General features: G+C 66.4%; 1 protein-coding gene across 7 annotated transcripts; it reads left to right on the forward strand.

Annotated features, from left to right (window-relative positions):
- The first annotated feature begins 1533 nt into the window (after positions 1-1533).
- MICALL2 (MICAL like 2) lies at positions 1534-26974 on the forward strand. 7 transcript variants are annotated; one of them, XR_004345846.1, is made up of 18 exons: positions 1535-1839; positions 9904-9952; positions 12057-12198; positions 12981-13138; positions 13800-14860; positions 16457-16725; positions 17594-17687; positions 18524-18678; positions 19080-19244; positions 19823-19887; positions 19975-20098; positions 20212-20302; positions 20411-20484; positions 21030-21144; positions 21490-21536; positions 21889-24823; positions 25997-26082; positions 26691-26974. XR_004345846.1 is itself a non-coding variant. In XM_032605669.1 (17 exons), the coding sequence occupies exons 1-17, from the start codon at positions 1697-1699 to the stop codon at positions 21981-21983; spliced, it is 2655 nt and encodes an 884-aa protein (XP_032461560.1). In that variant the 5' UTR covers positions 1536-1696; the 3' UTR covers positions 21984-26974. The 7 variants fall into 7 exon arrangements, 3 of the variants coding, with proteins under 3 accessions (XP_032461559.1, XP_032461558.1, XP_032461560.1); XR_004345845.1 differs by having other exon boundaries at positions 21889-26082; XM_032605669.1 differs by having other exon boundaries at positions 1536-1839; positions 13800-13912; positions 14105-14860; positions 21889-26974.
- The last annotated feature ends 491 nt before the right edge of the window (positions 26975-27465 follow it).

Below are 27465 nucleotides of genomic sequence, written 5' to 3' on the forward strand. Positions count from 1 at the left end.
GGATTGGGGCCCCTGGAGAGGAGCAGGGCCGGCAGAGGATGTGCTATGTGTGAGGTGCTGATGGGCACACCACCACAAATGCCGCCTCCCAAGTCACTGTCCCCAGAGGTGGCCACGTGGTGGCCAGTGGGGGCAAGCGTGCAGCTTAAACTCCTCAGAATCAGAGCTCTGGCCACCTCGTCCTCTTCACTCTGAGCCCCCCGCCCTGTCTGCCTCTCGTCCAGCCCTGTCACCACCGACCTTCCCCACCCCCCCCCCCCCCCCCCCCCCCCCCCGCTTCTTGACCTTGGCCTTACCCGACCTCACCCGCTTTTCCAGTTCTCCTAAACGCTGCCCTGGGGGTCAGGAAAACCCACTTGGCTCCTGGTTCTGGGACTAGCCACCAGTCCAACTGAACTGACAGGACATTGCCCTTTGTCCTCTAGCTGGGAAACCCCAGCAGGTCAGGGCAGCATCCACAGCCAGTGACAGTCCCAGGTCACAGCGGCTCCCTGTCTAGCACCTGCTTGCCCCCTGTGACAGGGAGCTCGCCACCACAGGGTCCAGCTGCAGGAAAGAGCTGGCTCTGGACTGGAAGACTGTCTCCGCTCCTGCAAGTGGGCACAGAAGCCACCCTGTCCCCCTGCCAGGCCTATCTCAGGAAAACACCTTCCCTCCTGCCAGGCCCTGTCTGGACAAGCCCTGGGCCTGCGGCCGGGTGGGCGGGGTCACTTCACTTGTCTGGTGTCAGTGTTTCTGGCTGTCTGTCCGCATGCCCACAGACAGGTTTCCCTGAGAATGTGGAGGGGAGCAGCCCAATAACTGAGGTCCCCACAAGGGGTACTTTTCTGTAATGACTTGGGTCACAGGTGCTCAAAGTGGAAAACTGGGAAACAGATCAGGACACCAAGAACCCCCGAGGGGTCTCAGGCGCAAGGAGCAGCCCGTGCGCACAGGCCGCAGGCGGGGAGACTCCTGGAGGGAGTTGCCCCACCCGCAGGGCCACCTCGGGCACCATGCCCCTTCCCCAGCCTCCGCCGCCTCTTCCGTGAATGCGGTAGATTCACATGCCCGCCGGCAAGAGAGGGTGGATGGGAAAGTCCTTTCAAAGCCCAGAAATGCGACGGGCGTTCCTGCTGCGCTCCGGGCGGGGGTGGGGGACACCGGCCCGCCTGCCCGGCTGCACCTCGGGCAGATCTCAGTTTCCCCGTCTGTAAAGTGGCCTTGACCGCACTGCTCCAGGAGGGTGGGGTGGCGGAGGCTTTGAAAAGAAAGTCTTGAAGCCTCCCGCGGACCCCTGGGAGGGTGGGAGGCAAGCGGCGGGCGGGGCCTTGGGCGTGGTCTATGGGGGGCGGGGCCTGTTCGAGGCGGGAGCCTTCCCCTGGCCTGGTGGGGCCTGGGCCGGCCCTGGCTCGGGAGCGGGGCCTTTCCGGGGCGGAGCCTGGCCAGGAGGAGTGGGACCTGATGGGGCGGGGCCTTGTGTGGCGGGGGCGTGGCAGGGAGGAGCGGCGCCTGGAGGGCGGGGCCTTGTGGTGGCGGAGGCGCGGCCTTGCCGGGGGCAGGGGCTGGCGGCCGACTCCCGCCGCGCTCACGCCGGCTCGTAGTCCTCCCGGCGCTCTGGGGCGGGCTCCTCGTCTGCCCCGGGCTCGGGCCGGGCCGCAGCCCCCGGGAGCGCTTTCGGAGCCCCGGCGCCGGCCGGGCGGACGCCGCTGCCCTCATGGCGGCCATCACAGCGCTGCAGCAGTGGTGCCGGCAGCAGTGCGAGGGCTACCGGGACGTGAGCATCACCAACATGACCACGTCGTTCCGCGACGGCCTGGCCTTCTGCGCCATCCTGCACCGCCACCGGCCCGACCTCATGTGAGTGCGCCCGCTCCCCGCGCGCCGGCCTCCGGCGGGGAAACTGAGGCCAGGCTGCTCGGACGGGAGGCGGGGCAATGGGCCGCGGTCAGAACTCCCGGCCCGGGGCCTGGTGGGACGCTCCGGGGCCGGGCGGAGCCGGACCCTGCAGGCACGCCCGCCCCGTGGCCCCTGCAGGGCCTCAGTTTGCCCGGCCACCAAGTGGAGCTGGGCCGGAGCCAGGACGTCCGGCCGCCCCCGCTGGCTTAGTCAGTCCATGACTCAGGCCAGCGTCCTGGGCTCCGGCCACAGCCAGCCCTCCCCGTCGGTCTCCCTGGGAAAGGGCCAGCATATTCTGCAGAGATCCCCACTGTCCTGGGACTTACCTACCAGATCAGGGGCTGGGGGGCACTCGGGTCTTACTGTGTGGTACTTACTGGCCGTCCGCCAGCCTGTTCCGGCACCTTTAGGAATGCAGCCCAGGGTCACTGCGGGGGAGGGGGCCAATGCAGAGCAGGAAGCTTGAGACACCCACCCCCCAGGTCCCCTTGGCCGGGCCTCCTTACCCTAGGGTGATGGGGCATAAGATGGGAGGTGGGGAGGGGAGGGGGCTAGGTCGTCTCCCCCCAGGAGGGTCTAGGGGTCGAGGCTGGGAGGTTGGCCCTGCCTTGTTGCCAGATCTTGTCCCCGCCCTGGACCCGCTCCGTCTGTTATTCACTCAGCAGACGCTCTTTGGCTGGGACTGGGACCCGGCTTGCTGGGACAGCTCTGTGCTGTGAGGCCCTGGCCCCCCTGCCTCGTGAGAATTCACAATGAGTAAAGCTGCCAGGGAGGGTGCCTGGGCTGGGCGGATGGACGCTCAGGAAGGGTGTCCTTGGAAGACGCCTCCTGGAAAAAGCATGCTGTTTGTTAAATGTTAAAAGTGTTCTCCTGAGAAGTCATGGCTGGAACCAGGGGTAGGTGGAGCGTGTTTGCCAGGAAGGGCTCTGGCTGGGAGCAGCCAGAGGCAGCACCTTCTCAATGCCGCCCTTGGGCCTCTTGCTGTATAGACGGGGAAACTGAGACCCAGAGAGGAGACAGCCTTGTTCAGGACACAGAGCATGTCAGGCAGAACCAGGGCTGGTACATGGGGCTCCTCCCCTGCACCCAGATGTCCGCTGTACCCCCAGGGATTGTCCCCAAGCACCGCCCTCTATGGGGAAGCTAGTCTTAAGAAAGAGGCCTGCAGGGTTTTCCTCCTCCCGCCTGGGGTTGTGAAATGCATCTGTGCAGCCGCGGGGAGCCCTCTCTGCTCCCTGCCTCGGATTTGCCTTAGCTGCCCTCAGAGCCAGATATCGGGGCAGCATGCGCTTACCCTCTGAACACCCGAAGCTGAGCTTTGATTGTGGGGGGCTGGGGCGCGTGGTCATGGAGACTGGGAGACTGGGAGACGGACTGGCAGTGGAGCCTGGGGCAGGCAGGGTCCCCGGGAGGCTGGCTGGTGGCTGACCCCAGGCAGCCCGCACCGGGTCAGCAGGAGAAGTCTGCCGTTGGCGGGAAGGAGGGTGCCGCCCTCTGCCAGGCCAGCAACCTCAGGACTCCGCGCGGGTGTAAATGGAGATTTGGGGCCTTTCCGAGCCCCGGGAGCTTCCATCTGTTCCCAGCTGTGCTGGGGTTAGAGGCCTGTGTGTGTGTGTGTGTGTGTGTGTGTGTGTGTGTGTGTGCGCGCGCGCACACCTGTCCCAGCACGCACTGCCCGCGGCGGGTGATGACAGGCGTGCACATGTGGGTGTGTCCACGTGTTGGCACAAGCTGGTGTCTTACAGCAGTTCACATAACCATTATTGAGCGCCTGCTGTATGCGCAGCACTGTGGCCTTGGCCCCTGCCTCGGGGAGGGACGCTTTGGGAACAGACAGCAAACAGATAAAGGAACAGAAGCTCAGGCAGCTCCAGAGGGTGGGGAAGGCTGGGCAGGGAGGACACGGGAGGAGGCGGCCGCACCCTCGCACTCGGTGGGGAAGTTATCGCACTCACTGCTGGCTTGGTCACCTGCCCCCACTGGACTTTCGGCTCCAGAGGGTGGGGACATCTGTCTGCTTTGTTCACTGCTGTGTCCCCGGTGCCTGGACGACGTCTGGCACGTGACAAGCGCTCGGTAGTTGACAGCACGCAGTCGGAGGTCTGTGGATGAGGGAGGTCCTCTTGGGGCCCAGCAAGTATGGCCCTTGCTGCCAGGTGAGGGCTCTGCAGGTGCCTGGGAGCAGCAGGCAAGGGGAGGAGGAGGCCACGGGGGCGGAGATGGAGGCACGTGGCCACAGTCAGGGAAGGCCACCAGAGGCTGGGAGGGGCAAGGAATACAGTCTGCCCCTGAGCTTCCACAGGGAGCTTGGCCCTGCTCACACCTTGATGTCAGACTTCTGGTCTCCAGGCTGGGAGGGACAGAATAAACTTCTGTTATTCTAAGGCGCCCAGTTTGCGGAGAACCAGTCAGGCTCCCATACGTGGCGGGGCCCAGAAGGGGCTCCACAGATACTGGCTGGTCGAATCCCGTGTGTGTGGGCCCATGTGTGTCACGGGCCCTTGTCTATGCCTTAGATACCCTTCCGCCACCTCTGGTCCCGGCGATGCCTCTGGGCATGTTGGTGGCTGGGGGAGGGGTGGTCGCACCGAGAAGCCCTGAGCCACCCCACCGGCCCCCAGTGCTGCGCGAGGGGGAGGAAACACGCAGGAACCTCGTGGGGTGGCCGTGCTCCCGGGGGAGCCCCCGAGCTCAGACCCGGTGACACTCAGCCCCAGCCCCCCCCATCCTGTGAAGACCCTCCAGCAGCAGGAAAGTGGACATCCTGTCTCCCTGACTCCTAGCTTTGCCACCAGGAAGTCCTTCCCTTTCTCTGCTCCTGTGAGCCTGTTTCCTCCTGGCCCCCAGTGGAGGGGAGCGGCCGTGAAAGAGGAGCTGGGCGCTGAGCCTGCCGGGTGGGAGCTCCAGCTGCCTGGCTGTCCTCCTGCTGGCTCTGTCCACCGGGATCTGCGAGTTTACCTGTGCCCTGCAGTGGTCGCCCCCCCTGCCCCACACCACCGGGGACATGGACAGGTGTGCGGGTCTCAGGCTCACCCAGGGATCCGCCCGGCCCATCCCCGCCCCTGGCCGGCCCGCCAGGCCCACCCCATAGCTGTAGGTGCCCACCCCATAGCTGTAGGTGCCCACCCCATAGCTGTAGGTTTCTCAGATGGGCCTGGAGGTGCCCGCCCGCCCGCAGGGTCTGTTTCCCCAGTGACACCACATCCGCCTGAGCAGCCCAGCAGCCAGGTGAGAGCAGGAACTGCTCAAAACAAACACAGCCTTCCTGCTCCCGGCAGTAAACCTGTGGGGCTGGAGTGTTCCTTCCCCTCTAGCCAGACCAGGAGGGACTGAAGCTCCAGGAGGCCGGGAGGGCGGGAGGAGGGTGGGCAGGCCAGACGCCAGGGCCAGGGCCGCAGCCCTTCCCAGAGGCAGGGGCTGGGCTTCCTTCTCCAGGGCCGTTGGGGCGGGAGGGGTGCTGGAGCCCGGCCCTCTGTGGGAGCCGCAGAGGGGTCGGGGCTTAGGAAGTGGGTTCTGTGTAAACTCGCTGGGCCTCCCCCACTCCTCAGTCCCGTGGGGGGTGACCTGACCTTTCCCTGCAGCTCTGGGGTCCCCGCCAGGCTGGGCCACAAGTTGGGGGTGGCTCCCTGGCTGCTCTTGGAGACGCGCCCGTCGTGGGGTGTCAAGAGACTCACCCCCAGAGGCCCGCACCCAGAAGCTGCTTTCTGGGCCAGAGCAGAGGGGGCTGGGCCCTGGGTACAGGCTGGCCTCCCCCCCGACGCTGGCTTCGTGGTCAGCAGGAAGCTGCCTGGGGACAGAGGCCTCTGTTCTTGGCCTGAGGGCCTGTGGCTGCAAAGGGGCTCGGGCCCAGCGCCCCCATGACTCCCCCTTAGGCCACGGCAGGAGCCCCGGGCTGACCCCTCCTGGCTGGGCCCTGGGGTTGGGGTCGGGGTCTGCGCCAGCCTGAGGAAGGCCTACAGCAGGGGGGACCTTTCCTCCCCGCCTCGCCTCGGGCACCTCCTCCGTCCACTCCTCCCTGGCTCTGTCCTCCCTCTCCCCTGGCCTCTTGCAGGGTGTCTGCCTTGGTGTCTCTGTCCCTGAGCCCCGCCCCCGCACTTCTGCCCTTTGGGCTCTCCTGTCTCATCTCTGGGCACTTTGGTACCCATGTCTCCCTCCATCTGTATTTCAGCCTCTCTGTCTGTCTGTCTGTCTCTCACCTTCTCTGCTCCCCTTCCCGGTGGGATTAACTCCAGATGTGCTGGGGATGCCTGGAAAAGAGGCTGGGCTTCTGTCATCTCCCCCCGCACCCCACTCCGCCCCCAGTCCCAGCACCCACCCCCATGTAGTTGCATTTAGTTCCAGGAAATAAACAGCGTGAGGTCGCTCTCCAGGAATTTGGAAGGGGGTACACATTCCCAAGAGCCCCCGAGGCGTTGGGGGCAGGAGGAGGTCAGCAGCCCTGGTCAGCTGTGGCCGGCGGGAAGTAGGCCGGGAGGGGCCGTGCGTGCCTCGGGCTCTCTCAGCCAGGCCCGGCGCCGGCCAGGGCAGGGCGCACAGACCCAGTGAGCACATTCATTAGGCCGGTGCCGGAAGAGTAAACAAATGCCCCCGAAGGCCCCCCGCTCAGCAAGCCCTGGACAAACTACCTCATCGGCAGCGTTCACAGAGTGCCAGCTGTGTGCCTGGCCCCAGGCAGGTACCTTGGGGTCGGAGCAGAGCACACCTGATTTTTATTTATTTATTTTTATTTTTGACCACACCAAGCGGCTTGTGGGATCTTAGTTCCCCGACCAGGGATCGAACCCGTGCCCCCTGCAGTGGAAGCGCGGAGTTTTAACCACTGGACCACCAGGGAATTCCAAGAATATCCCTGATTTTAAATACAGGAGTTCACCTGAAAAAATGATCTACGTGGGGCAGGTGCCCTGGGTCCCCGCCCGCCGGTGCGCAGGTTCTCAGATGAAGGTGCTGACGCAGTTTGATCCCGCAAGGCCTTAAACGCAAGCCGGCCACCTCCCTGAGGTCAGCCCGAGGTGTCAGCCCGCGAGGCCTGCTGATCACGGTCCTGCAAATGGGCAGCTGAGACGACAGAAGGAGTCTTCCACCCGTTCCGTCCAGGAGCCCAGGGCGGGTGTCAGCAGGGCTGCTTCCTTCTGGGGCCTCCGCCCTGGGTGTGCAGACGCTGTCTGCTCCCCAGGCCTCTGCCTCGTCCTCTCTCTCTGCACATCTCTGCGTCCAAATTTCCCCTGTGTGTGAGGACACCAGTCATTTTGGATTAGGGCCCCCCAGTGGCCCACTTTAACTTGATTCTGTAAAGTCCCTGTTTCCAAATAAGGTCACGTCCTGAGGTTGTGGGGGTTAGGACTCCATCGGGCCTCTTTTGGGGGACACTTCAGCCCATCCCACCGGGGGGTCGCCTGCTGGCGGAAACCTGGTCCTGTGGACTTCCTGACGGGGACGGGCGGGCCCCTCCTTGGCGCTCTCAGAGGGGATTTGCGAGGCAGCTCTGACCCCTCACCCGTCTCCGCTGGCCTCAGAGCTCTGGCCCGCAGCTCTCAGGGACCAAGTTGATGCTGGCGGAACCCCCTGCCGAGGGGACGTGAGCTCAGGCCTCGGGAGATGGGCAGGGCCACTCTGGGCACAGAGAGCAGCGAGCCAAGGCCCCGGGGGCGCGCGGAGGGAGCTCAGGCTGGGAGGGGCGGGGTAGTCCTAGGACTGGCCAGGGTAGTCCGGCCCAGCCATGGCGCCTTGCGGGTCCTGGGAGGCAGCTTGGCTTTGGTGCTGAGGGTGGTGTTCCTTGAACTTGAGTGGAAGGGCAGTTCTGCACCCTCTGGCCATCGTGCCTTTGACCCTGCTCAGGGGGGCTGGCACTGCGTCGTGGGTGCCCCAGTTTACGCTGAGCCCTGAGACCCTCACTCTGGGTCTGCAGGCGGAGAGGGCGCTGGGGGCAGCTGGCTGCCCCAGATCGCAAGACGGAGCCCTTGCGGCCCCCGGGGGGACCGAGGCCAACGCGGGGGGCAGAGGGCTTCCTTCTCTTTCTTGTTTGGAGACAAAACAGACCTTGTTATCCTGCCCTCCAGCGCCGGGCATCTTGCTGAGGACACGGCCGTTTCGGTCAGTGACCCTGGGTAGGTCTGGAGAAGAGATTGAGCTTTCAAAGAGGTGGTGGGGGGAGGGAGGGAGAGGCGCTCCCGAGACCCCAGTCGCTGAGGATGGAGGGGCCCGCACGGCTGAGAGCCCCCGGGGCGGCGGACGGAGCCCAGCCACTCCACGTGCCCATGGCCGTCGCTGGATGCCGGGCTGCCACGCCCACCCGCCCACTCTTCCGGTCATTTGTCCCCCGCAGACGGGTCTGTCCGCCGTCCTGTCCCGGGCACAAAGCACCCTCTGTTCTCCTGGGGTGGTCTCACATCTGGAACACGTTACCTGGGAGGTGGTCCAGGCGGAAACTGGGAGGTTTCCCAAAGAGCCGGGCAGGTTGATGGACGGCAGCTGGAGGCCGATGGGGCCCCTGAGGCGGGAGGTGGGCAAACCGCAGCCCTTGTCCTCCTCCCACCCTCAATGTCTGGCCAAGGGCCAGCCGCTGCCCCAGCCTCAGTTTGCTCATCTGTGTAATAGGCCTCCCGGGGGTGTTGCAGGGTCAGGGAGGTGGGGTCAGTGCACGGTCAGGGCTGGGAGCCAGGCCATCCTAGGCCAGGTGGCCGCAAGGTCTCCCCTCCCCGCTCTGCCTGCCACCTGCCCGGCCTTGGGCCAGCGCCCTCGAATTCACCATGAGAAGCTGTGGTCACCCTCTTAAGATGGGGACCCTGAGGCCCCAAGAGAAGAGGGGGCCCGCCCGGGTCAGACAGCACGGCCGGGATGAGTCGGGATGCGGGCCCCCTGCCCCGCCCCCAGCTCTCTCTCCCTCTCCGAGGCTTCCGGAACAAGCCAGTTGACCCCAAAGCGGCAAGGCTGCCGCCCAGCACATGAACAGACAGACAGATCTGTATTTAACCAGCCCACCCGAAGGCGTTGGGCCGCGTAGCCGAACGTCCCGCGCTGGGCCGGCCGCCTGCTGGGGTCTGGCTGTTTTCCGGTCAGAGCGTCCTCCCGGGTGTGCTGTGCGGGGCGTGTGTGTGGAGTGCCGGGACCGGCCTGGAGCTGGCGCTGGGCTTCGCCTCCTTTCGGAACCATCGCTGTGCTCCTGGCCTCTCCGGGGAGGCCTACCATTCTGGCCGGGCCTGGGGCCCCTGCACCCCTATGGTCAAGTGTGTGTGGGAGGCACCCGGGGCTCTAATATTCTCAGCCTTGAGGGTCTGCCCCCTCGGGAGGACGGCTGGGCACCTGGTGGGCACGTTCGACCCCCAAACGCCTGGACGCTGGGGCCGAGGCGCTGCTCTGGTCCTGTTTTCCCACCGTGTGACCTCAGGCAAGTCACGGAGCCTCTCTGCCACATCGCCTCACCTGTGAGAGGTGGGCATTGACGGCGCCTGCAGGTGCGAGTTGGTACTTTTAAGGAGCTGAGCACAGCAGCGCTCATGGGAGGCACTGGGTAAATAAAGCAAGTAGTGGGAACCAGGAAGTGGAACGAGGGCCCGGCTCGCCCTGACCAGTGGGCAGTGTGGAGCTCCGCCCACAGGAGCCCCTCAACTCCAGGACATCGGCCTCCCGTGACCCACCAGGCCCGTGAGCTGCCCAGGGGGAAGCAGCCCACCCTGAGCTGGCCACCCAGGGCCTGCTTCCAGCTACACCTAACTGGGCGGCGCAGAGGTGGGGCTCGGCCTCTGCAGGGCGAGGGGTGGAGTCTGCAGCTGAGGGCCTGTGTGGGCCGTTGGGGTCCAGGTCTCGGGAGGTGCTGGACGGCATCCCCGGGCCCAGAGCAGGGCCAGAACCTGAGGCCTGGTGCCCAGCCCTACCCTCCTCTTGGTCGTTGTGTGACCTCGTACCTTCACTGCTCCACCCCTGGCCTCAGTTTCCCCCTTTGGGCAAGATGACCTCTGAGGCCCTTGTGGCCCCTCCCTTCTTGGACCCTGAGCTACTTTGAACACTTGTGTTTAAATTTTCCAGAAACTTCGATGCCCTCAGGAAGGAAAACATTTACGAGAACAACAAACTGGTGAGTGCCTTCTCGGCCCGGTTTGCGCCGTCCCCAGCCTGTGTCCCAGGGACCCGAGTGGGCACAACCTCCCCCGGGGTAGCCGCAGAGTCACTGCTGCCCACAGGGGGGCAGGGGGAGGCCGGGCACTCGCCGCTGGGCTCTACGGCCTGTCCCGAGCTGGGCAACCCCAGCTCCCCAGAACAGCCCCAGATCTCGTAGCCAGGCCTCCTGGTCCCTCTTTTTCTCGGTGGGGAGGGGAGGGGAGGGCCGGACCCTCCTTCCCACCCAAGGCAGAGCAGGCTCAGAGGTGGCTCTGCGGCAGGGCCCCCGGGTGGGTCCTGGGATGGACCCGCTCTCAGGCTGGCTGGGTTCAAGTCCTAGCCGGCCTCAGCTTCCCTGCTGCAAAATGAGCTCCATGACCCCACGGGGCTGATGCGCAGAAACTTGGCCCGTGTTCTCTGCGCTTCCGTTGTGGTCCCTGCTGGGGTGCAGCCGTGAGCAGGATGCCCGCCCCCGTCAGGTCTGCGAGTCTGGGGGCAGCACCCGCCGCGCTGGCGAGTGGAAGTTAAATTTAACTCAACTGAGATGAAATAAAATGGCACATTCGCGTTTCAGGCACTCGCTAGCCACGCGTGGATGGCTCCGAGTAGGGTGTGTCCACCGTGACAGGGTCGTCGGACCACGCTGAGCACGGCTAGCGTGTGGGCAGGAACGGGAGCCGCGGGGAAGAGGTGGGGTGGGGGCGTGGTGAGGGGCAGGGACGCTGGGTGAAGACAAGGAGAGGGGGCTGCCGGGGTGAAGCCTCTGGGGCTGGAGGGCACCAAGCTTGTGGGTACGGCAGGAGCTGAGGGGCGGGTGGCTGGGGTGGAGGCTGGGACAGAGGGTGGATGGGCGGCGGGGAGGCTGGGGTGTGGGGGGACTTGGCTTCTTCTCTGAAGGCTGCTGTGCTATAGGAGCGCTCCGGTTCCACAGGCTCTGTGCAGAGAGCAGGGTGGGGTTAGGGGGCCGGCGCTGGCGGCCGGAGTGGCCAGCTTCTGGGTATATTGGGTTGGCTGAAAAGTTCGTTCAGGTTTTACTATAAGATCCTACAGAAAAACCCAAACGAACTTTTTGGCCAAGTCGATATTTTGAAGGAGTCAGAGGCAATAGGAGAGCTTTGATCCTAGTGTGGCGGGGTGGTCACTGCTGGGGCCTGGGGTCTGGGAGCCCAGGGGCCTCGTCTTAGACGCACAAAGATTGAGGTGGGGGTCGTGGTAGTTTAGGGGAGGGCTAGAGTGTGAAGGCAGGAGCCCTGCTGGGCTGGCAGGGCAGGGGAGGGGAGGGAGGGGATGGGGGAGGAGGGAGGGAGAGGAGGGGAGGGGAGGAGGGAGGGAGGGGAGGGGAGGGAGGGGAGGAGGGGAGGGAGGGAGGAGGGAGGGAGGGAAGGGAGGGGATGGGGGAGGGAGGGGAGGGAGGGGAGAGGAGGGGAGGGGGGAGGGAGGGAGGGGAGGGAGGGGAGGGGAGGGGGGAGGGAGGGAGGGGAGGGGGAGGAGCCTCCACAGGCCACTGCAGAGTCGGGGCAGAGGAATCAGCTGTGGCGGGGGTGGGGAAGAAGCAGCAGCAGAGATCTGCATACTCCCCCGGGGCGGGGAGTACACCCCTACCCCCACCCCCACCCCCTGCCCAGTGAGTGTCCCTTGCCGGGCTTTGTCTCCTAGGACACAGGTGTCTCCCCTGGGCTGGGGAAGGCTCCTCCCATGGAGAAAGCTGCCCCCTGACCTGTAAGGTCGGTGTCGGCCAGGGCCGTACAGATTTACGGGTGTGGGGGCCATTGAGGGGGTCTCCACGGTGACCTGGGGCTGAAGTCCCAGAGCAGATAGCCCGAGCTGGGCAAGGCCCCCTCAGGACCGGGCCGTGGCCTCAGCTGCTGTTACCGAGGACCCACCGGGATGGGCCCCAGAGCTCCTTCAATCCTGTGATTGGGCTGTACTCTCCGTGGTACAGACGGGTAAACCGAGGCCAGGGAGGCCATGCGGGCCTCGGGCCCCTCCCACCTTCCCTCCAGGGGTGGGGTGGGAGCCGGTGGCCTGGCTGAGGTGGGGGAGGGGCCTCCCAGCCCACCCCGCTGACCACGCCCCCCCAGGCCTTCCGCGTGGCTGAGGAGCAGCTGGGCATCCCGGCCTTGCTGGACGCCGAGGACATGGTGGCCCTGAAGGTGCCCGACCGGCTGAGCATTCTGACCTACGTGTCCCAGTACTACAACTACTTCCACGGGCGCTCCCCCAGTGAGTGCCTGCATGCCCTCCCTCTTGGGTCCGCACCCGGCCCCCCAGCCCGCACCCAGCACTGCCCCGGGTGCCGGTGCCGCCACCTCCTCCACGTCCTGCTGCAAGTGAGAACTGCAAGTGAAAAGCGGGGTCCAGGCCCCCAGGCCTCCCATTGCCCCCGCTGGAGCAGGCTCAGCCGTCAGCCTCCCTGTCCACTGGGCCGACAGCCAGCTCCATGCCTTTCCCTCTCTGTGCGCACAGCTCTTGCCTCGGGCGGCGCGGCTGACCCGCGTGGGCTCCCAGGCCCTGCCGCAGAGGCCCCCACGTGGTGCTGACGGTCAGCTGGCCCTGGCGGCCGGGCAGGGGAGGGGCCGGCCTGGCTTCATCATTCCAGCCACTTTGTGTGCCAGCAGCTGAGCGCCAGCCCCCGTCCCAGCCCAACACGCCTCACCCGGGCTTAGAAATCCCCGGAATCGCTCTGGGCACACGGCCAGCCTGCCTTAGAGCCCTGCTTGGTGGAGAAACAGAAAGTGCCTTTTCCCTGACCTCAGATCAGGGCTCTCTGAGGGGAGGGGAGGAGGTGGGGCAGGCCAGGCCCCTGCTGGGAATGGATGCTCGCTGGGGCTACCCCTCCCCCCTCCCCGGCCCCCAGAGAGCAGGGGCCGCCCATCCCCACCCCCTGCTCCAGGTCCCAGGCTGGGCACTGGTGCCTCCAGGGAACCTGGACCAGGGGTGGCCCCAGAGTCTTTCAGAGCCAGCATGCGGGGCCGGGGCCCCTGACTCTGTATGTCTCGTGCCAGTTGGGGGCATGGCCGGCGTGAAGAGGCCCCTGTCGGACGCCAGTGAGGAACAGTCTGGAAAGAAGGCCCCGTCCCAACCTGCCAGGCCTTCGCCCACCCCAGCCCGGGGGCAGCCGCTGTCTCCGGTCAGCACAAACCCCACCGTCCAGCGGAAGGCTGTAAGCACCCTGGCCCGCCCTCCCTCTGGTTCTTGGGTTTTCCACCAGCTTCTACTGAGTCGGGCTCTTGGGCCTGAGTGTGTCCCTAACCCACAGTGCCCAGGGTGGGGTGGGGTCCCCTCAGGTTTCAGACACGGCCTCAGCTGCCCCCTGGACTGACTCCCCAAGTGGTGGTCAGGATATGATCCCCGTTGTACAGATAGGTAAACCGAGGCCAGGGAGGCCCTGAAGGCCAAGTAGGGCCCCGAGCGGGTGTCTTGCCTAGGCCACCCCCCACCCCGTAGGGCCAGGAGAGCATGTGGGCATGTCTTTCACTCCCAGGCCAGCCCTGGAAAGTGAGGTACGGTTGCCCCACTTTTCAGAGGTGGAGATGGGACAGGGTGATGACTTGGGGCGGGGCACTGGGGATTGGGTAGGATTTCTGCACCTTGGGGTGGGAATAGGAGGTGCCAGAATCTGTCTCCTGGCCTCCGGAGACCCCCAAAGTCAGCCCCCAGCCCCCTGCCCTTGGGCCAGGCTGGAGACCCTGCACGCAGAGTCGGGCGGCCTGGGCACGGGCCTCCTCTGGGACCAACACTCTCCGGTCTGTACGGTGGAATCTCTGACGGGGCGGCCGTGAGGAGGGAAGGTGGGGCAGGCCTGTCAATGGCTCCCCTGGCAGGGCCAGGCTGCGGTTGGCTCTGTCAGCAGCACCTGTGGCGTCTGCGGGAAGCACGTGCACCTTGTACAGCGGCACTTGGCAGATGGGAGGCTGTACCACCGGAGCTGCTTCAGGTGGGCCCGTGTGCGTGCTGATGGGATGAGCAGCCCTGATGAGGGCCCCGGGGGAGCCTGGGAGAAGAGGTGTGCGTTGAGTGAGCTGCCACCCGTACGAGGGCACCCGGGATCCACGTGTGCCTGCCCTGGGGAGGCGGGAGGGAACACGCCTGTGGCTGGAGCCCCCTCCGGTTTCCCCGCCCACCCCAGGTGTAAGCAGTGCTCCAACACGCTGCACTCGGGGGCCTACAAGGCCACAGCAGAGCCCGGCGTCTTCGTCTGCTCTGGCCACCACCCTGGAACCGCCTCTGCTGGCCCCACGTTGCCGGGCTTGGCCCCCAGGCGGCCTGGAGCCCTGGCCACGGACTCCAAGACCCCTGGCTCCCCGAAGAAGGCCCAGGAGGCGAGCGGGCAGAGAGACGCAGGGCCACAGGCCAGGCCGCCCGCGTGGGAGCCCGCTGTGGGCAGCCCGACTGCCAAAGGTTACCCGCCGGCCACCGCCTGCTCCCACGTCCACGCGGGGAGCCCAGCCGGGGCCAGGCTCTCGGTGGGCCCCATGGGTGGCAAGGCCAGCACTCACGTGACCAACAGCTCTCCGACGGGGTGGTCGTCGCCGGCAGGCAGCCCTCGTTCCGCCGTGACCCCGAGTGCCCGGGACTCCCGCCCGGCCACACCACAAGGCCGGGTAACCCCCCGAGGGGCAGCCCCTCAGACCAAGCTCAGCTCAGGGCCAGCGTCTCCGGTCCCAGCGAGCGCCCCGGCCTGGACCCCATCGTCCTCCAGGACGCAGCAGGCCCGGGAGAGGTTCTTCCAGACGCCTGGAGCCGCCCCCCGTGCTGGCCCGGCTGGCGGGGCCCCAGCTGCGGTGGACGCTCCTTCCAGGGACGGCAGCAGGGAACAGGCGCTGAGCATCCTCCGCCAGGCCCTCCACGAGCTGGGGGCAGCTGGCGCTCAGGCGCCCAGCAGGTGGGTGGAGAAGGAGGGGCAGGGGGTGCGAGCCTGGAGGCCAGAGGGGCTGGGGCGGCCGGGGAGGGCTTCTGGGCTCTGGCCCTGCGGGGCTGTGTGACGGCGGGGCTGCCTGTGCCCTGCCACAGTGTCCTCACCTGGGAAATGTGGCAACGTAGACAAGGGAGCAGAGTGCCAGGTGGCCGGCAGGACGGGGACGCGGCTGTACACTGTAGAGCCGGTCTGACGTGCTTGGGGGCACGGGTGCAGTGACGCTGCCGCCCAGGGCCTGGCCACACCCAGTCCTACGTGAGGACACATTTCACAGATGAGGAAACTGAGGCCGGGGGTGGTCCGAGCCCCCCAGGCTGCCCAGGGCCTCGTGCCTTCTGCACAATGGACACGGAGCTGACGGGGTGACGGGGTGAAGGCGGGTCGCCGTGCTGCTGTCCTGGGGCTGCTGGACACAGCACCGAGCCTGGGTGGCTGGAACAGCGGACCTTATTCCTTCACAGAGCTGGAGGCCCAAAGTTGGAGCTCCAGGTGTGGGCAGGGCCACTCCCTCCGCAGGCCCGCGGGGGCTCCCTCTGCCTCTTCCAGCTCCTGGGGGCGCCCGCGGCCCTCGACTCGCGTCTCTTCTGTCTTCACGGCCTCCTCTCTGTGCGTCTGTCCTCTCCTTTTCGTGCTTGTTTTCGGTGTCAGGGCCTCCCTAGTCCAGGATGACCTCGTCCTAACTTGATTTTACCTGCCAAGAGCCTGCTTCCAAATCAGGTCACACCCTGAGCTTCTGGGGGGTGGGAATCTGGGGGGACACCATTGGCCCTGCTACAGTCGCCCAGCAAGGTTCCACACCGGGCTGGCGACAGGGCTGCGCCCACTGCCTTGCCTAGGAGCTGCTGATGCTGTGACCCCCGCCGGGCCAGCGGGTGGTGCCAGGGGCTCCCAGGGAGGGCACAGGGCGGGGGACAGCGGGCCCGCCTGCCACCCCAGCGCTGAGGGCTGTCCGAGGCTGTCAGGAGTGAGGGTGTGTAAAGGACTCTGCTGGGAGTGCTCCCTGGGGGCGCATCTGGCCCAGCTCCCCCTGGGAGCCCAGCCCCTCCTGGGAGCCCAGCCCCTCCTGGGAGCCCAGCCTGGGATGGGGGAGGAGCAGGGGGAGAGAACTTGGTCGCATAAGGGGCCCGGGGCACCCGGAGGAGCTGCCCTGGCTCGCGGAGGTGCCCGGGGGCCCTGTCGACAGCCTTACTTCCGGCACGTGCGCACGTGAGGGGACGCAGTGTGGCCGTGTGCGGGCCTCCTGGATGAGGCTCAGGATGGAGCTCGGCCTCCATGCTGAAGGCCCAGCTGCTCCTGGGCAGGCGGGTGGGTGGAGGAGGGAGGCCCCGGGGGGCAGACCCCACGGCAGCGCCCTAGGCACGGTGGGTCTGGGGGGGTGTTAATGTCAGCCGATACTGGGCTTGAACAGGAGAGTGACGTCTGCCTACAGCCCGCCTCATCCCTCGGGAGGGGAGGGTGGGCACTGGGGAGCAGCTGCCAGCGGAGGCTGAGGGGCTTCTGCCTGGGGGTCGTGGGGGGGCTTCCGGATGCAGCCATGCCCGACACCTGCGCCCTCACCCACAGGCCCTCCCTCGCCACTGGCCCTGCGCCCAACTCCCATCCCAGGTCCGAAGGGCCAGGAGCAAGTCCAGCAGCCACGCGGCCACAGTCGGCGTCTCCGCAGGCCCTTAGCCCCGCTGCGAGGACCGCGCCGCCGGCCCCCCGGAGTGCAGGCGGCACCTCGCTGGTGTCCGCGCCGCCCCAGGCGGGCAGGAAAGCCTCGGCTGCACCCTCAGGGGCCGTCGGGGCGGGTGCTGGCTCCAGGCTGAAGCCGGAGGCCCCGCGGGCCGAGGGTAAGGGCCCCCACGTCACGGGCGGAGCTGGGGTCACTGCACCCAGGCTGTCGCCGTGCGTCGTGGCCACTCTGCTCCCCGGCCTGCAGTTTGCTGACGCACAGTCTGGCTCCCGGGGTCCCGCCTGGGGATGCGTCACCCTGTGTCACCATCACCCGCCTGCCGGACGCCCCGTGGCCCGGCCCCTGCCGCGCTGCTGTTCCCTGGTGATGGCGCCCGGTAGGGGTGGGGCCGGTGCCCATGCGTGCTGCCCTCCCGCTTTGCCGCACTCTGTGGAGTCCCCCCTCTCCTGCGGGGTTTGCCGCCGCTGTCCGTGTGCGTCTGTCGTCACTGCCCTGTCCTGGCGACGGTGGCCCTGTGCTCTGAAGGCCCTGAAGCCCCCCTGACTGCCCTGGCCTTGGGCCCTGGGCTGTTTTGGACACTTTCTGCGGAACTGCAGAGTTGGTCCTTTCTGGGTGCTGGGGCTGTCTCTTAGGGGCACCCGTGGTATCACTGAGCTGGCAGCACGCAGCACGCAAAGCATTCTTCCCACTCTTTCCCGTGGCTGAGCCTCCAGCCTGGAGGCCACTCCCCCCTGCACCAAGGAGGCCTGCAGGTCATCACCGCCCCACACACAGCCGGTCTGCATCCCTGGGGCTCACCGCCATACCCTTGCCTGTTTGGCAGCAGGGGAAGTTGGGGCCCAGAGAGGGGCAGTGAATTGAATCTCCCAGGCACACACAGCACAGGGTGGAATCCTGTCCGCAGCTCAGCCAGTGGCTCCTTCCCGGGAGCCAGGTTGGCCACAGGGGTACCTGAGGGTGGGATGGCAGCAGGAAGAAGGGGTGCAGCCTTTCCCAGCAGACCACCCCCCCTCACCCCCACCCAGGCCCGAGTGCCAGCCCCCAGGAGGGCCAGGAGGACGGGCCGGCAGGATGGAGGGCCCGCCTGAAGCCCGTGGAGAAGAAAAGCCCCGCTGAGAGGTGAGCGGTGGGTGGTCTGCTGGGCGCTGGACCTATGCTCGTGCCGTGGGTTTGTACACACAGGAGCCTGTGTCCGGGGCAAGCACAGGGCCTGGCACACAGTAGGCGCTTCACACGTGCTTGCAGGTGAATGACAGCACACACACACACCCACCAACTGACATCCACAGCAGGGCTGTGTGCACATCTCGCCGTGCGTGTCAGCTGTAGAAACAGAAACCAGTTCCTGCCGGCCTGAGTGACCCAGGCCAAGCGCCCTCGTGTAACTGGACTTGCAAGTCAGGGAGGGTCCATCAGGACCCTCGGTATCCTCGCTCTGAACCAGTCTGGAGGCCCTGGGGAATGCGAGCACGTTCGCTGGTGTGCGCCCACCAGGCCTGACCCCGGTGCTGGGCTGGGACCCCCATTCGCTGTGGGGAGGGGACGGCCCCCCCAGAAAGCTCAGTTAGGATGGAGAGGGAGAGAAGGCCACTGCAGCCTTCCGTGGATGAGGTCACAGCCGCTGGGGTCACACAGGCGACTGAGCCCATGTCGGTCCGGGTCCGCTGTGCGTGGCGGCTGCCCTGTGTGTGCCCCGCGGGGGTCCGTCACGCGTGCTCGGGGTCTCAGGTAGGGGTGGGGCCGGTGCCCATGTGTGCATCGGCTGTGGGTACCTGAACACGTGCTCACACCTGTCAACATGCACCTGTGCTCCAGGAGGTGGGAGAGTCAGGGACGTGAGCCCGAGGGGCACCACGAGGCCCCTCCTTCGGGCCAGCATGCATCCCCCTGACTTGTCTGCACCGGGGTGCTGGGCAGCCTGTCCCCCCTCCCCTGACCTCTGGCCTTCCATTCAGGGCTCTGGAGCTGAAGGAGCCTCAGGTCCTGGGACAGCCGAGGGCGGGTCACGCACCCCAGAAGGTCTCTGGGAGCTCCGAGGGGGGTGTCCGCGTCACCCTGACCCCTGTGCGAGTGGACAGGACACCAGGCCCGGCCGGGGCCAGCCTCCTAGGTAATGCCAGACAGAAGTCCCCCGGCCGTCCCCAGCCAGACAGCCCGGGTCTAGGTGGTCCTCTCCTTGGGGGCAGTGGCCCTGCTTGGCCAGGGGAGCTGGTGGTCCTGGCGGGTGGGTATGTATGTGTAACGCGTGTGTGCATGCCTGTGCACGTGCGTGACTGTGCGTGTCTGTTCTTAGCACTCAGCCGTCCTTGCACAGGTCACCAACCTACTGGGCTCGTTTCCCTGTGTGCTGTTGAGGGTCAGGATTCTGACCCCTCCCGTCGGGCAGGATGTGGCTGAGGGCTGACCCCCGTGTTGGTGCCCCTCTGGGGGGGCCCAGCTCAGGGAAGCAGTTGGGGGAGGGCGCCGGGCCTGCTGACCTGACATGTGACTCTGTCCCCCACCCGTGGGCAGCTGCATCCCCCTCCCCCTTCCAGTCCCCATCCCGCCGCAGGAAGCTGGCGGTCCCTGCCAGCCTAGACGTTTCTGGCAGCTGGCTTCAGCCGGAGCCCTCGGGGAAGGAAGCCCCTGCCTGGAGCCGGAAGAAGGAGGAGAAAGCCCCTCCCCAGGGTGAACCAGGTCAGCCCAGGCACGCCGCCCGGTTCCTCCTTGGGGTGCAGATGAGGGGGGCTCCTCTAGGAGGATGTGCCCGGCGGGGATTTGGAGGATGTATAGGAGCCCACGGAGCCTAGAATGGAGGGAAGACGAGCCTGGGGGCGAGCAGCCTTGCGCACCTGGAGGTGGCTGCGCCCCGGGTCCTTTCAGGGTAGGGACAGTGGACTAAGCAGAGGCCTCACCTGCCTCCTGGTGCCTGAGTCCGCAGACGCTCGGCGACGATGGAGCATTTGCTCCGGGCAGCTGGTGGGAAGGGTGGCCGGGGTGCTGGCAGGGTGTCCGATGCTGCTGACCTGGAGGAGGGCAGGGGCCCAGGTGGGCACAGGGACTTCGGGGACGGGGCCTGGGTCTGTCTGTGAGCTCTCGCCCTTTGGACACCAGCCGGGGCTGCCCAGGAGCCTGCTGGGTACAGCAGGGAAGCCGGGGCGCAGGGGGTGTCCCGGGAGGATGGGGCTGGGTGGGGGGGTCGGGCCCCCGTCCAGACCACGCCTGGGTCACGTTGGGCCTGGTGCCTGAAGAGGCCTGTCCTGCCCCTTCTCCAGGGAGGCCCTCGGGCCCGGCCGGCATCCCTGTTCCGCCTGGCGAGTCAGTGCCCTCCCCGGTCAGGGTGAGTAGGCTAGGGTGCAGGTGGGTGAGGGGCTCAGCCCCGGGGGGCCCCCCGCCCCCACCCCCCTCACCACGCCCTCATCCCCAGCTGCACCCTGACTACGTGCCCCAGGAGGAGATCCAGCGGCAGGTGCAGGACATCGAGAGGCAGCTGGATGCCCTGGAGCTCCGGGGTGTGGAGCTGGAGAAGCGCCTGCGTGCGGCCGAGGAGGGTGAGCCCTGGGCGGACCCCCTCTGCAAATCCCTCTGCCAGCTCCACCCTGGGACCCGGCCCCGCCCCCGCGCAGGCCCGCCTGCCCCGTGCCCAGCCAGCCCCTCTCCGCAGACGCCTCGGAGGATGCCCTCATGGTGGACTGGTTCCGGCTCATCCACGAGAAGCAGCTGCTGCTGCGGCTGGAGTCTGAGCTGATGTACAAGTGAGTGGTTCCCCTGAGGCCTCCGGAAAGCGCTCCTCCCCGCATGGGCCTGTCTGGCGCGGGGAGGCCAGTGGCCGGGCCGGGCTCACATCCGTGTCACCTCGGCAGGGCCAGGGACCAGCGCCTGGAGGAGCAGCAGCTGGACATCGAGGGGGAGCTGCGCCGGCTGATGGCCAAGCCGGGTGCGTCCCCCGCGCCCAGCGTGGAGCCCAGGGCAGCGGAGGTGGGAGGGAGTGTGAGGGGGGCTCAGTCCCAGGAGGCGGGTACGGGTGCGGCTTTCCAAGTCCCTCTCACGGGTGGCTGCCAGGAGGAGGCGATCATGGCACACTCTCTCGAGCCGCGGTGGAGTTTCAGCTCCTCCACTTCCTGGCTGTGTGTCCTTGGCTGAGTCACTCAACCTCTCTGTGCTTGAGTTTCATCCCTGCAAAGTGGGGGCAGTTCTAGCGCCGCCTCCTTCAGCTGTTGTGAGGACTGAGTTAATGTGTGCAGGGGGCGGGTAGTGAGTGCCCAGTCTCTGATACGGCTGTGTGTTTACTCATTCATTCATTCACTCACTTATTCATACATTCACTTATTCATTCAACCGGCGTTGCCAAGAGCCCACCATAGGCCCCAAGACCCCACCCCCTCCTCCAGTGGAGGACCTGACCCTTGGGGAGTGGGGTCACTGTGTCCCTGAGCAGGGTGGGGACAGCAGGGCTACGGCTGATACCAGCTGTCCCTGCAGAGGCTCTGAAGTCCCCCCAGGACCGGCAGCGGGAGCAGGACCTGCTGAACCAGTACGTGAATACCGTCAATGACCGCAGTGACATCATCGACCTCCTGGATGAGGACCGGCTCAGGTGAGGGCGGAGCCCGGGGGAGGGCAGGGCCTTGGGGCCCGGGGGGGGGGGGGGGGGGGGGGGGCGGAGCCCATCGGGAGGGGGATTCCCGCCACGTACACCTTGCAGGTGGGGCCAGAGGCCTGTATTCGAGTTTCTCCCCCTCGAGGCCTCTTGTGCACCCAGGCCCCTCCTGTCCCCAGGCCACTGCTGAGGGGCTGGGCCCTGAGGGGGCAGGCACCTGCCCTGGGAGGGGAGAGGGTGGTGCCAGTGTGTGGCTTATGGGCGGGTGAGAGGGCAGGTGCCCCGGTGTTGGGTGGGCGCAGGCCCGCCGCGGGCGTGGTCCTCACGGCCGTTCTCTTTCAGGGAGCAGCAGGAGGACGAGATCCTGCACAACATGATCCGGAAGATGGGTGACTGGGTGGCGTGGGAGGTCGAGGCTGGGCTGGACCCCGGGGGAGTTGGGCCTCCTGTAGGAGTGGGTGCTGGGACCCACATGGCAGGCTCACCCTAAGGGAGTGAGTTCCCCATCGCTTGAGGGATCCAAGAAGCACGGATGGCCCTGTGGTCAGGGTGAGGGGACTGCTTTGCTCTCCAGCCGTGCCCAGCCCAGTGGACACTCTAAGGGCAGGCGCACGGTGGTTCCCCCGGGGAGGGCAGAGGGTTGGGCTCTGCTGGGGCCTGGGAGGCTCTGTGGGTGGCAGGGAAGGCCGCAGGGCACTAGCCATCAGGTGGGCGAGTGACCCATCTGTGTCTGTCCCCCAGACCTGCAGAGGAGTGGTGGGGAGCAGAGGAAGAAGCCCAGGTTCCGCTTGTCCAGCATCTGGTCCCCGAAGAGCAGAAGCAGGACCCCCGAGTAGCTGCCTGGTGGGGCTCCAGGACCCTCACGCGGGTGGGGTAGGAACGTGGTGGGACCTGCACCACCCTCTCTGTGGGGTCTGAGCAGCCTCAATAAAGAAACTGACCATGTGGCCTGGGTTCCCTCTCCCATGTGGTCACGTGCTCCTGGGCAGCCCAGGGGTCTTGGCCACGTTCCATTTCTGCACCAGCGTGGATGTGCCCATGGCCTTGAGAAGACGCTGACCCTCTGGGCTTGGCTCGGGCCCTCTGACACGGGCATTTTAGCCGTTCCTGACCCGGCTGCGTGGACAGGCTGGACATGAGCCTTACAGGAACTGGGACAGGGCAGGTCGGTGGAAGCTGCAGTCGGTGCTGGCCCTACCCCCATGTGGGGATTGCAGTCAAGATCTGTGACTTTGACCTTTAGGACGGAGGCCAGCTGGACCCCGGGACCGAATTCCTGGCGTCCAGCAAGGGAATGGGGCCCACCGCCCTTCCCGACTTCTGGTGGGGGCCCACAGCCGTGCAGGGAAGGACTGAGGGAGCAGAGTCTCCTTGCGGCCCAGCCCTGAGTCCTCAGCAGCGCTGCCCCCCACCCTCGGGAGACCTGCAGAGTAACCTCCCCTCCGGGCGCCAGCTTCCTCAGCTGTGTACGGCAGCTGTAGCTGTGTCTTCCTGTGCTGTCTGCACCGCAGAGCCCTTCATGGTGGTCCCGTTGGACCCTCAGCGATGGCGAAGTGCCAGTCCTCCCCACCGGGTTTCAGGCCGGGTCCTGACCCGTGGGTCCTGCTAGGGACAGAGCTGGGAGGTCCTGGCCGAGTGTGTTGGGCCCCAGGAGCTCTCACTACTCCTGCTTTCTTTACTGGGTGTTGGAGGGGCTCAGGTGGGGATTTTTGGAACTTGAGGTCAGGATGTGATCTGGGGCAAGGAGGGCAGCTGCCTGGCGTGGAGATGGATTCACAGTCATGTCTGTGCTGCTCGGCTGTGTGGCCTTGGGCTAGGGCCCTGCCCTCTCTGAGCCTTTGGTGACCGGTGGGTTGCTTGTTGCCTGTGAGGTTGATGGGGTCACGTGGCTGTGTCTGGACCGGCAGTGATGGTGGAGGAGCTCAGAAACTGTCTGCTGCCCTCCATCACAGTGAGCCCCCCCCGGAGGGTGGGGTGATAGAGGGAGATGGGTGGCCCTGCGTGGTCAGTGGGGCCTGGACCGTGCAGGGACTTGGCCAGGTGGGGCAGCTTGGCTTCCTTCCTCAGGCGGTTCTGAGCAGAGGCCCTGGTGGGACTTGCGTGTTAGGAGGAGGGCCGTGGAGGGCAGCCTGGACCAGCCTGCCTGACCCTTTAGCTGAGACCCGGCCTCCCCCACGCTGTCCTTCCAGGCATGCCCCGCCTGGGACCTGCGGCAATGTGGCCTCTTCACCACCAGGGGGCAGCAGAGGGCCACTAAGGAAAGGAGCTCCATTTTACTGATAAGGAAACTGAGGCTCAGAGAGGCAAGGCAACCCCCTTGGAGCCACACAGCAAGTTAGCTGTGGCCTGGGACTGGAGCATGAGGCCGCCTCCAGCACTCCCAGGGCTGCGCCCTCCACGTGGTCCTGGGAGCCCGGGTGGGCTGGGGTGTGCGAGGCATCTTTAAGACAGGGCAGGGAGGATTCCACCGACCGTGTATTATCCAGCTCATTAGGCTGTGGGCAACTGGGGCTGGTCCTGCTGGGGACACACACGCTGCCCTCCATCACGGCTGCTCCCTGGGACCCCAGAGGCCGTCCCGGGGGTGCTGGGTGGGCTTAGGGTAGCACAGCCCCTTCTGGTGGTCACGTCCCCAGGCCCCAGGCCGCCAGCAGGGTGTCCTCGCTGTCCACCGGGGGCCCAGCGCCTTCACGCCCCGTACAACCCGGTCACGGCAGGACAAGCACGGAGGTGTCCTCAGGGGCAGGGAAGTTACCAGGTCGTGCAACGTCCATTCAGCCAGGGGGCAGGGCAGGGGGGACCCTGGGACCACCCTTGAGGGTGCAGGTGGGTCCTGGCTTCACTGCTGCCCCCCAACTTGGAAGAGATTCAACCAGTGCTCACCCACCCCAGGGACCCTGACAACTGCAAGGGGGTCCACACCCCAGAGGGGTGCCGGGCACGGCAGGGCACAGCACCGAGTGGGGGCCCAGCCGGACGCAAGCCCCTGTCTGCTGAGTGGTTCCTGGGGTTCTGAGATCCCGCCTGTGCGCACAGGTGGTGCTGAATACGTATCAGGGCCTTTCCCCAGACATGGCCCAGTGGAACCATGTTCCCATCCGTGGACGGGGTCCGGGGTGGGGGTTGGGTCAGGGAGGGCCGTTCCCTGGGCAGCGCCCCTCACGCCCACACACACCCCGCAGCCCCGAGGGCCTGGGGCCTGAACTGAAGGACGTTCAGGGCAGAGGCGACCCTCGGACTAAGACCTGGCCGTGTGGAGGGTCTGGGCCGTTGGGAACTCAGGGTGGGGGGTGACCCAGCAGGGGCTCCTGGCTGCCCCGGGGAAGCTGGCCGGCTTCCCGCCGTCCCTCCACCCTGGCCTCCCACTGCTGCCTCTGCTCTGCGGCCCGCTGCGGTCCAGGAAGACGTGCCGCAGGCCCTGCCCTCGCAGCCCCTCCGCCTGGAACCCCGCCATCCACAAGCCTGGCTCCTTAGACAGGCCTGTCCTCGGAGAGGCTCCCCTGAGCCCCGGACGGCCCGTCGCCCGGGCTGCTTGCAGCACTTGGAGGTCACCTTCGGAATTTTGGGGTTTTGTCTTCGGAGATGGATACTCCACGTCCCCCAGTCAGGGAGCTGGGCTGTGTCCCCAGCTCGCGGGACGGGGCCTGGCACGCGGTGGAGCTCAGCGCACTGTCCGGTGAGTGAGTGAACAAATGAAACCTGCATCTCAAGCTGTGACGCTGGACCACTCGCTGGCCTTTCCGGTCTCGAGTTTTCTCACCTGGGAAGGGGAATAGCGATGCTGCTGGGTGTCCACAGACCCTGGGGACAGAGCCTGCCTGAACCCCGGGCCGGGCGCAGACCTGCTGTGGTTGGGGCCCACCGGGGCTGGAGAAGTACGTGGGCTCAGGTGGGCAGAGCGCCCACGGGGTGTGGGAGGGCACACAGCAGGCCCCTCCCACCCTGCTTGGACCTGAGAGAGATGGGAAGGATGCAGGAAGGGGTTCAAGAGCTCTGGGGCTTTCTGGGACATCTCAAAGCTGGTGGCCCTGCCTCCCAGGCCCAGAGGGAGCTTGGCCCGCGGGATGCCGCGACCCCGTCCCCGGCCTCAGTTTCCACCTGCTGTCAACCCCGCACCTGTGCAGGGGTCTGCACAGCCTGTGGGCCCCCACCCCCAGAGCGTCAGAGAGAGGGGCTCCCTTAGGTGACCCCCATCTGACACGGCCCCTGGCCAGGAGCAGGGGATTAGCGGGCACATGAGGCCCCAGTGGCTGTAAGTAATTGTGAGACCCCGGGGGGTGTCCCCACCTGCCTCCTTCACACCTGCATCCCCCACTGGCTGGTCCCAGCCTCCCCCCTCAGCCAGGGCCTGGGGGGAGGCCAGGGGGTGTGCACAGGTTAGTGGTCTCGGTCTGTGACAACTGAGGCTGGCCTGGCCCTTCCCATGGATGGTGCCTGAGCTCCCTGTGCCCACACCCCAGCCAACTCCCCTCCTTTCCCAGAGGAAAGGGTTGAGGCCCAGAGAGGGCAAGGGCCTTCCCTGGGTCACACAGCACAAAGGACAGATGCAGGAGGAGGAGGGGACAGCAGGGCTGTCCTTGGCTGGGCAGAGCTGGCAGAGGGGGGCCACTGGGATGGGGACACAGGGGTTGGCCCCCCGGGAAGCAGGGGCATGGGCGGGGCCTGGGTTTTGGTGTCATTGGCCTCCGTCTGGGAGGTGCGGGGAGCAGAGCCTGGACTCCCCCAGCGAGGGCCCCCTCCCGTTTGGGAGCTCCCCAGGGGAGGAGCCCTGTTTGGCTGAGCGCGGGCGGGAGCCACAGTCGCCCCACAAACAGAATCTCTGTGTGGTCTTTATGTCTTCACATCCCAGCATCTCTCGGGGTCCCGGAAAGAAAGGGCTGCCCAGGTCTCTACGTGACACATCGAGGTGTGACCCGGCTTCCTCCCACCCACCAGGTACCTCCTGGGCCACTGACCCCAGGGCTGGCTGTGCCTTCATAGCCGAATCACAGAGGGCGCCCAGGGGTCGAGCTGGGCCTGCTCAGGGGAGGGGCCTCCCCGGGACCCGCGGGCCTCCCCGTTGGCTTCCCACGGGGGGCCTGTCCTGCCCTGGGAGGGACCTCCCTGCCCGTGGTGGACGCGGGGTAGGCCCAGGGGCGTGCACACGAGTGGTTGGGGGCTCATGAAGCCCCAAAGGGGACGTTGCGGCCGTGCGGTCAGGTCACGGCATTCTGGAGCCCGTGTACCCGGAGCTGTGCAGTGGGTGGTGGACGTGAGCTCGGGGTGGTTGCATGCCCTCGGCCCAGCAGGCCCCCAACCCCCGGGAGGGGTGCAGCCAGAGGACAGGGCTCCCAGCCCCTCCTCCTACCAGGCTTGTGCTGCAGACTGGGACCTCCCCCCACCCCCCAGGGTGCTTCGGCTCCCATCCACCCCCAAGTCAGGAGTTCTGATTTCTGGGCTCCCCCTACCCTGGGCCTCCGCCCCCTACCTCCCCCCGCCCCAGCAGCGGCCTGTGCCCAGGTGGCCAGGGCAGGTCCTGAGAGCCCCTCTGCGGGTCCACCTAGGTGCCTCCCCAAGCCCTCCCGTCCCAGGCCGGAGTTCCAGGCTCTGCGCTAACGAGGTCTCTCAGGTGGGCCCAGGAGATGCCGATGAAGCCGATGGCGTGAACGCCCGGCCCGTTACGCTGTTAATAACAAGCATCCCCCGCACCTTCGCCCGCAGCTGACACTTCGCGGAGTCCGCGAGGATGTAAAATCCAATCGAAACACAGACTAGAGGACATCTTATCTCATCACAAATTGAAATTATATCAGATTCCTCTTTCCTTAAATTAAAAAGTTAAAACCTTTTCGTTTGCTCTGGCACTGGTTGTGTAAAACTTAATCAGTGGTTTTGACAATATTTCCATATGGGCCATTTCTATTCTCATTTATTGATGAGGGAGAACTTTCTGGAAAGAGGTGATAGGACGGGTGCGCGGAGGCGTCAGGCTCTGGGGCCAGCGCCTGGGGTGGACCCACCCCCTCTGTGAGCGCGTGGGGGGTGTGAGGGGGGCTGGGGTCAGGGCCCGAGGCTCCGCTCGGGATGGGGGCAGTTTTAGCTGTAAAATGCTGTGTCTAGGACGGGGCGGGGGGTGGGAAGATGCAGGAATTGGTGGCACAGTGAGGGACAAGCCGAGGGGCCAGCGAGGGCACAGGGAGGAGGGCAGAAGTCCAGGAAGGAAGGTCCCCAGGGCTGGGGGACAGAGGGTGGGCTGGTGGGCGAACATAGGTGTGACGTTGAGGATGGGGCCTGGTCTGCTGGGCTTCCTGGGAGCAAAAGATGCTCTGCTGTGCCTTG

The sequence above is a fragment of the Phocoena sinus genome, chromosome 15 (assembly GCF_008692025.1).
Source record: "Phocoena sinus isolate mPhoSin1 chromosome 15, mPhoSin1.pri, whole genome shotgun sequence".
NCBI classification, from domain to species: domain Eukaryota; kingdom Metazoa; phylum Chordata; class Mammalia; order Artiodactyla; family Phocoenidae; genus Phocoena; species Phocoena sinus.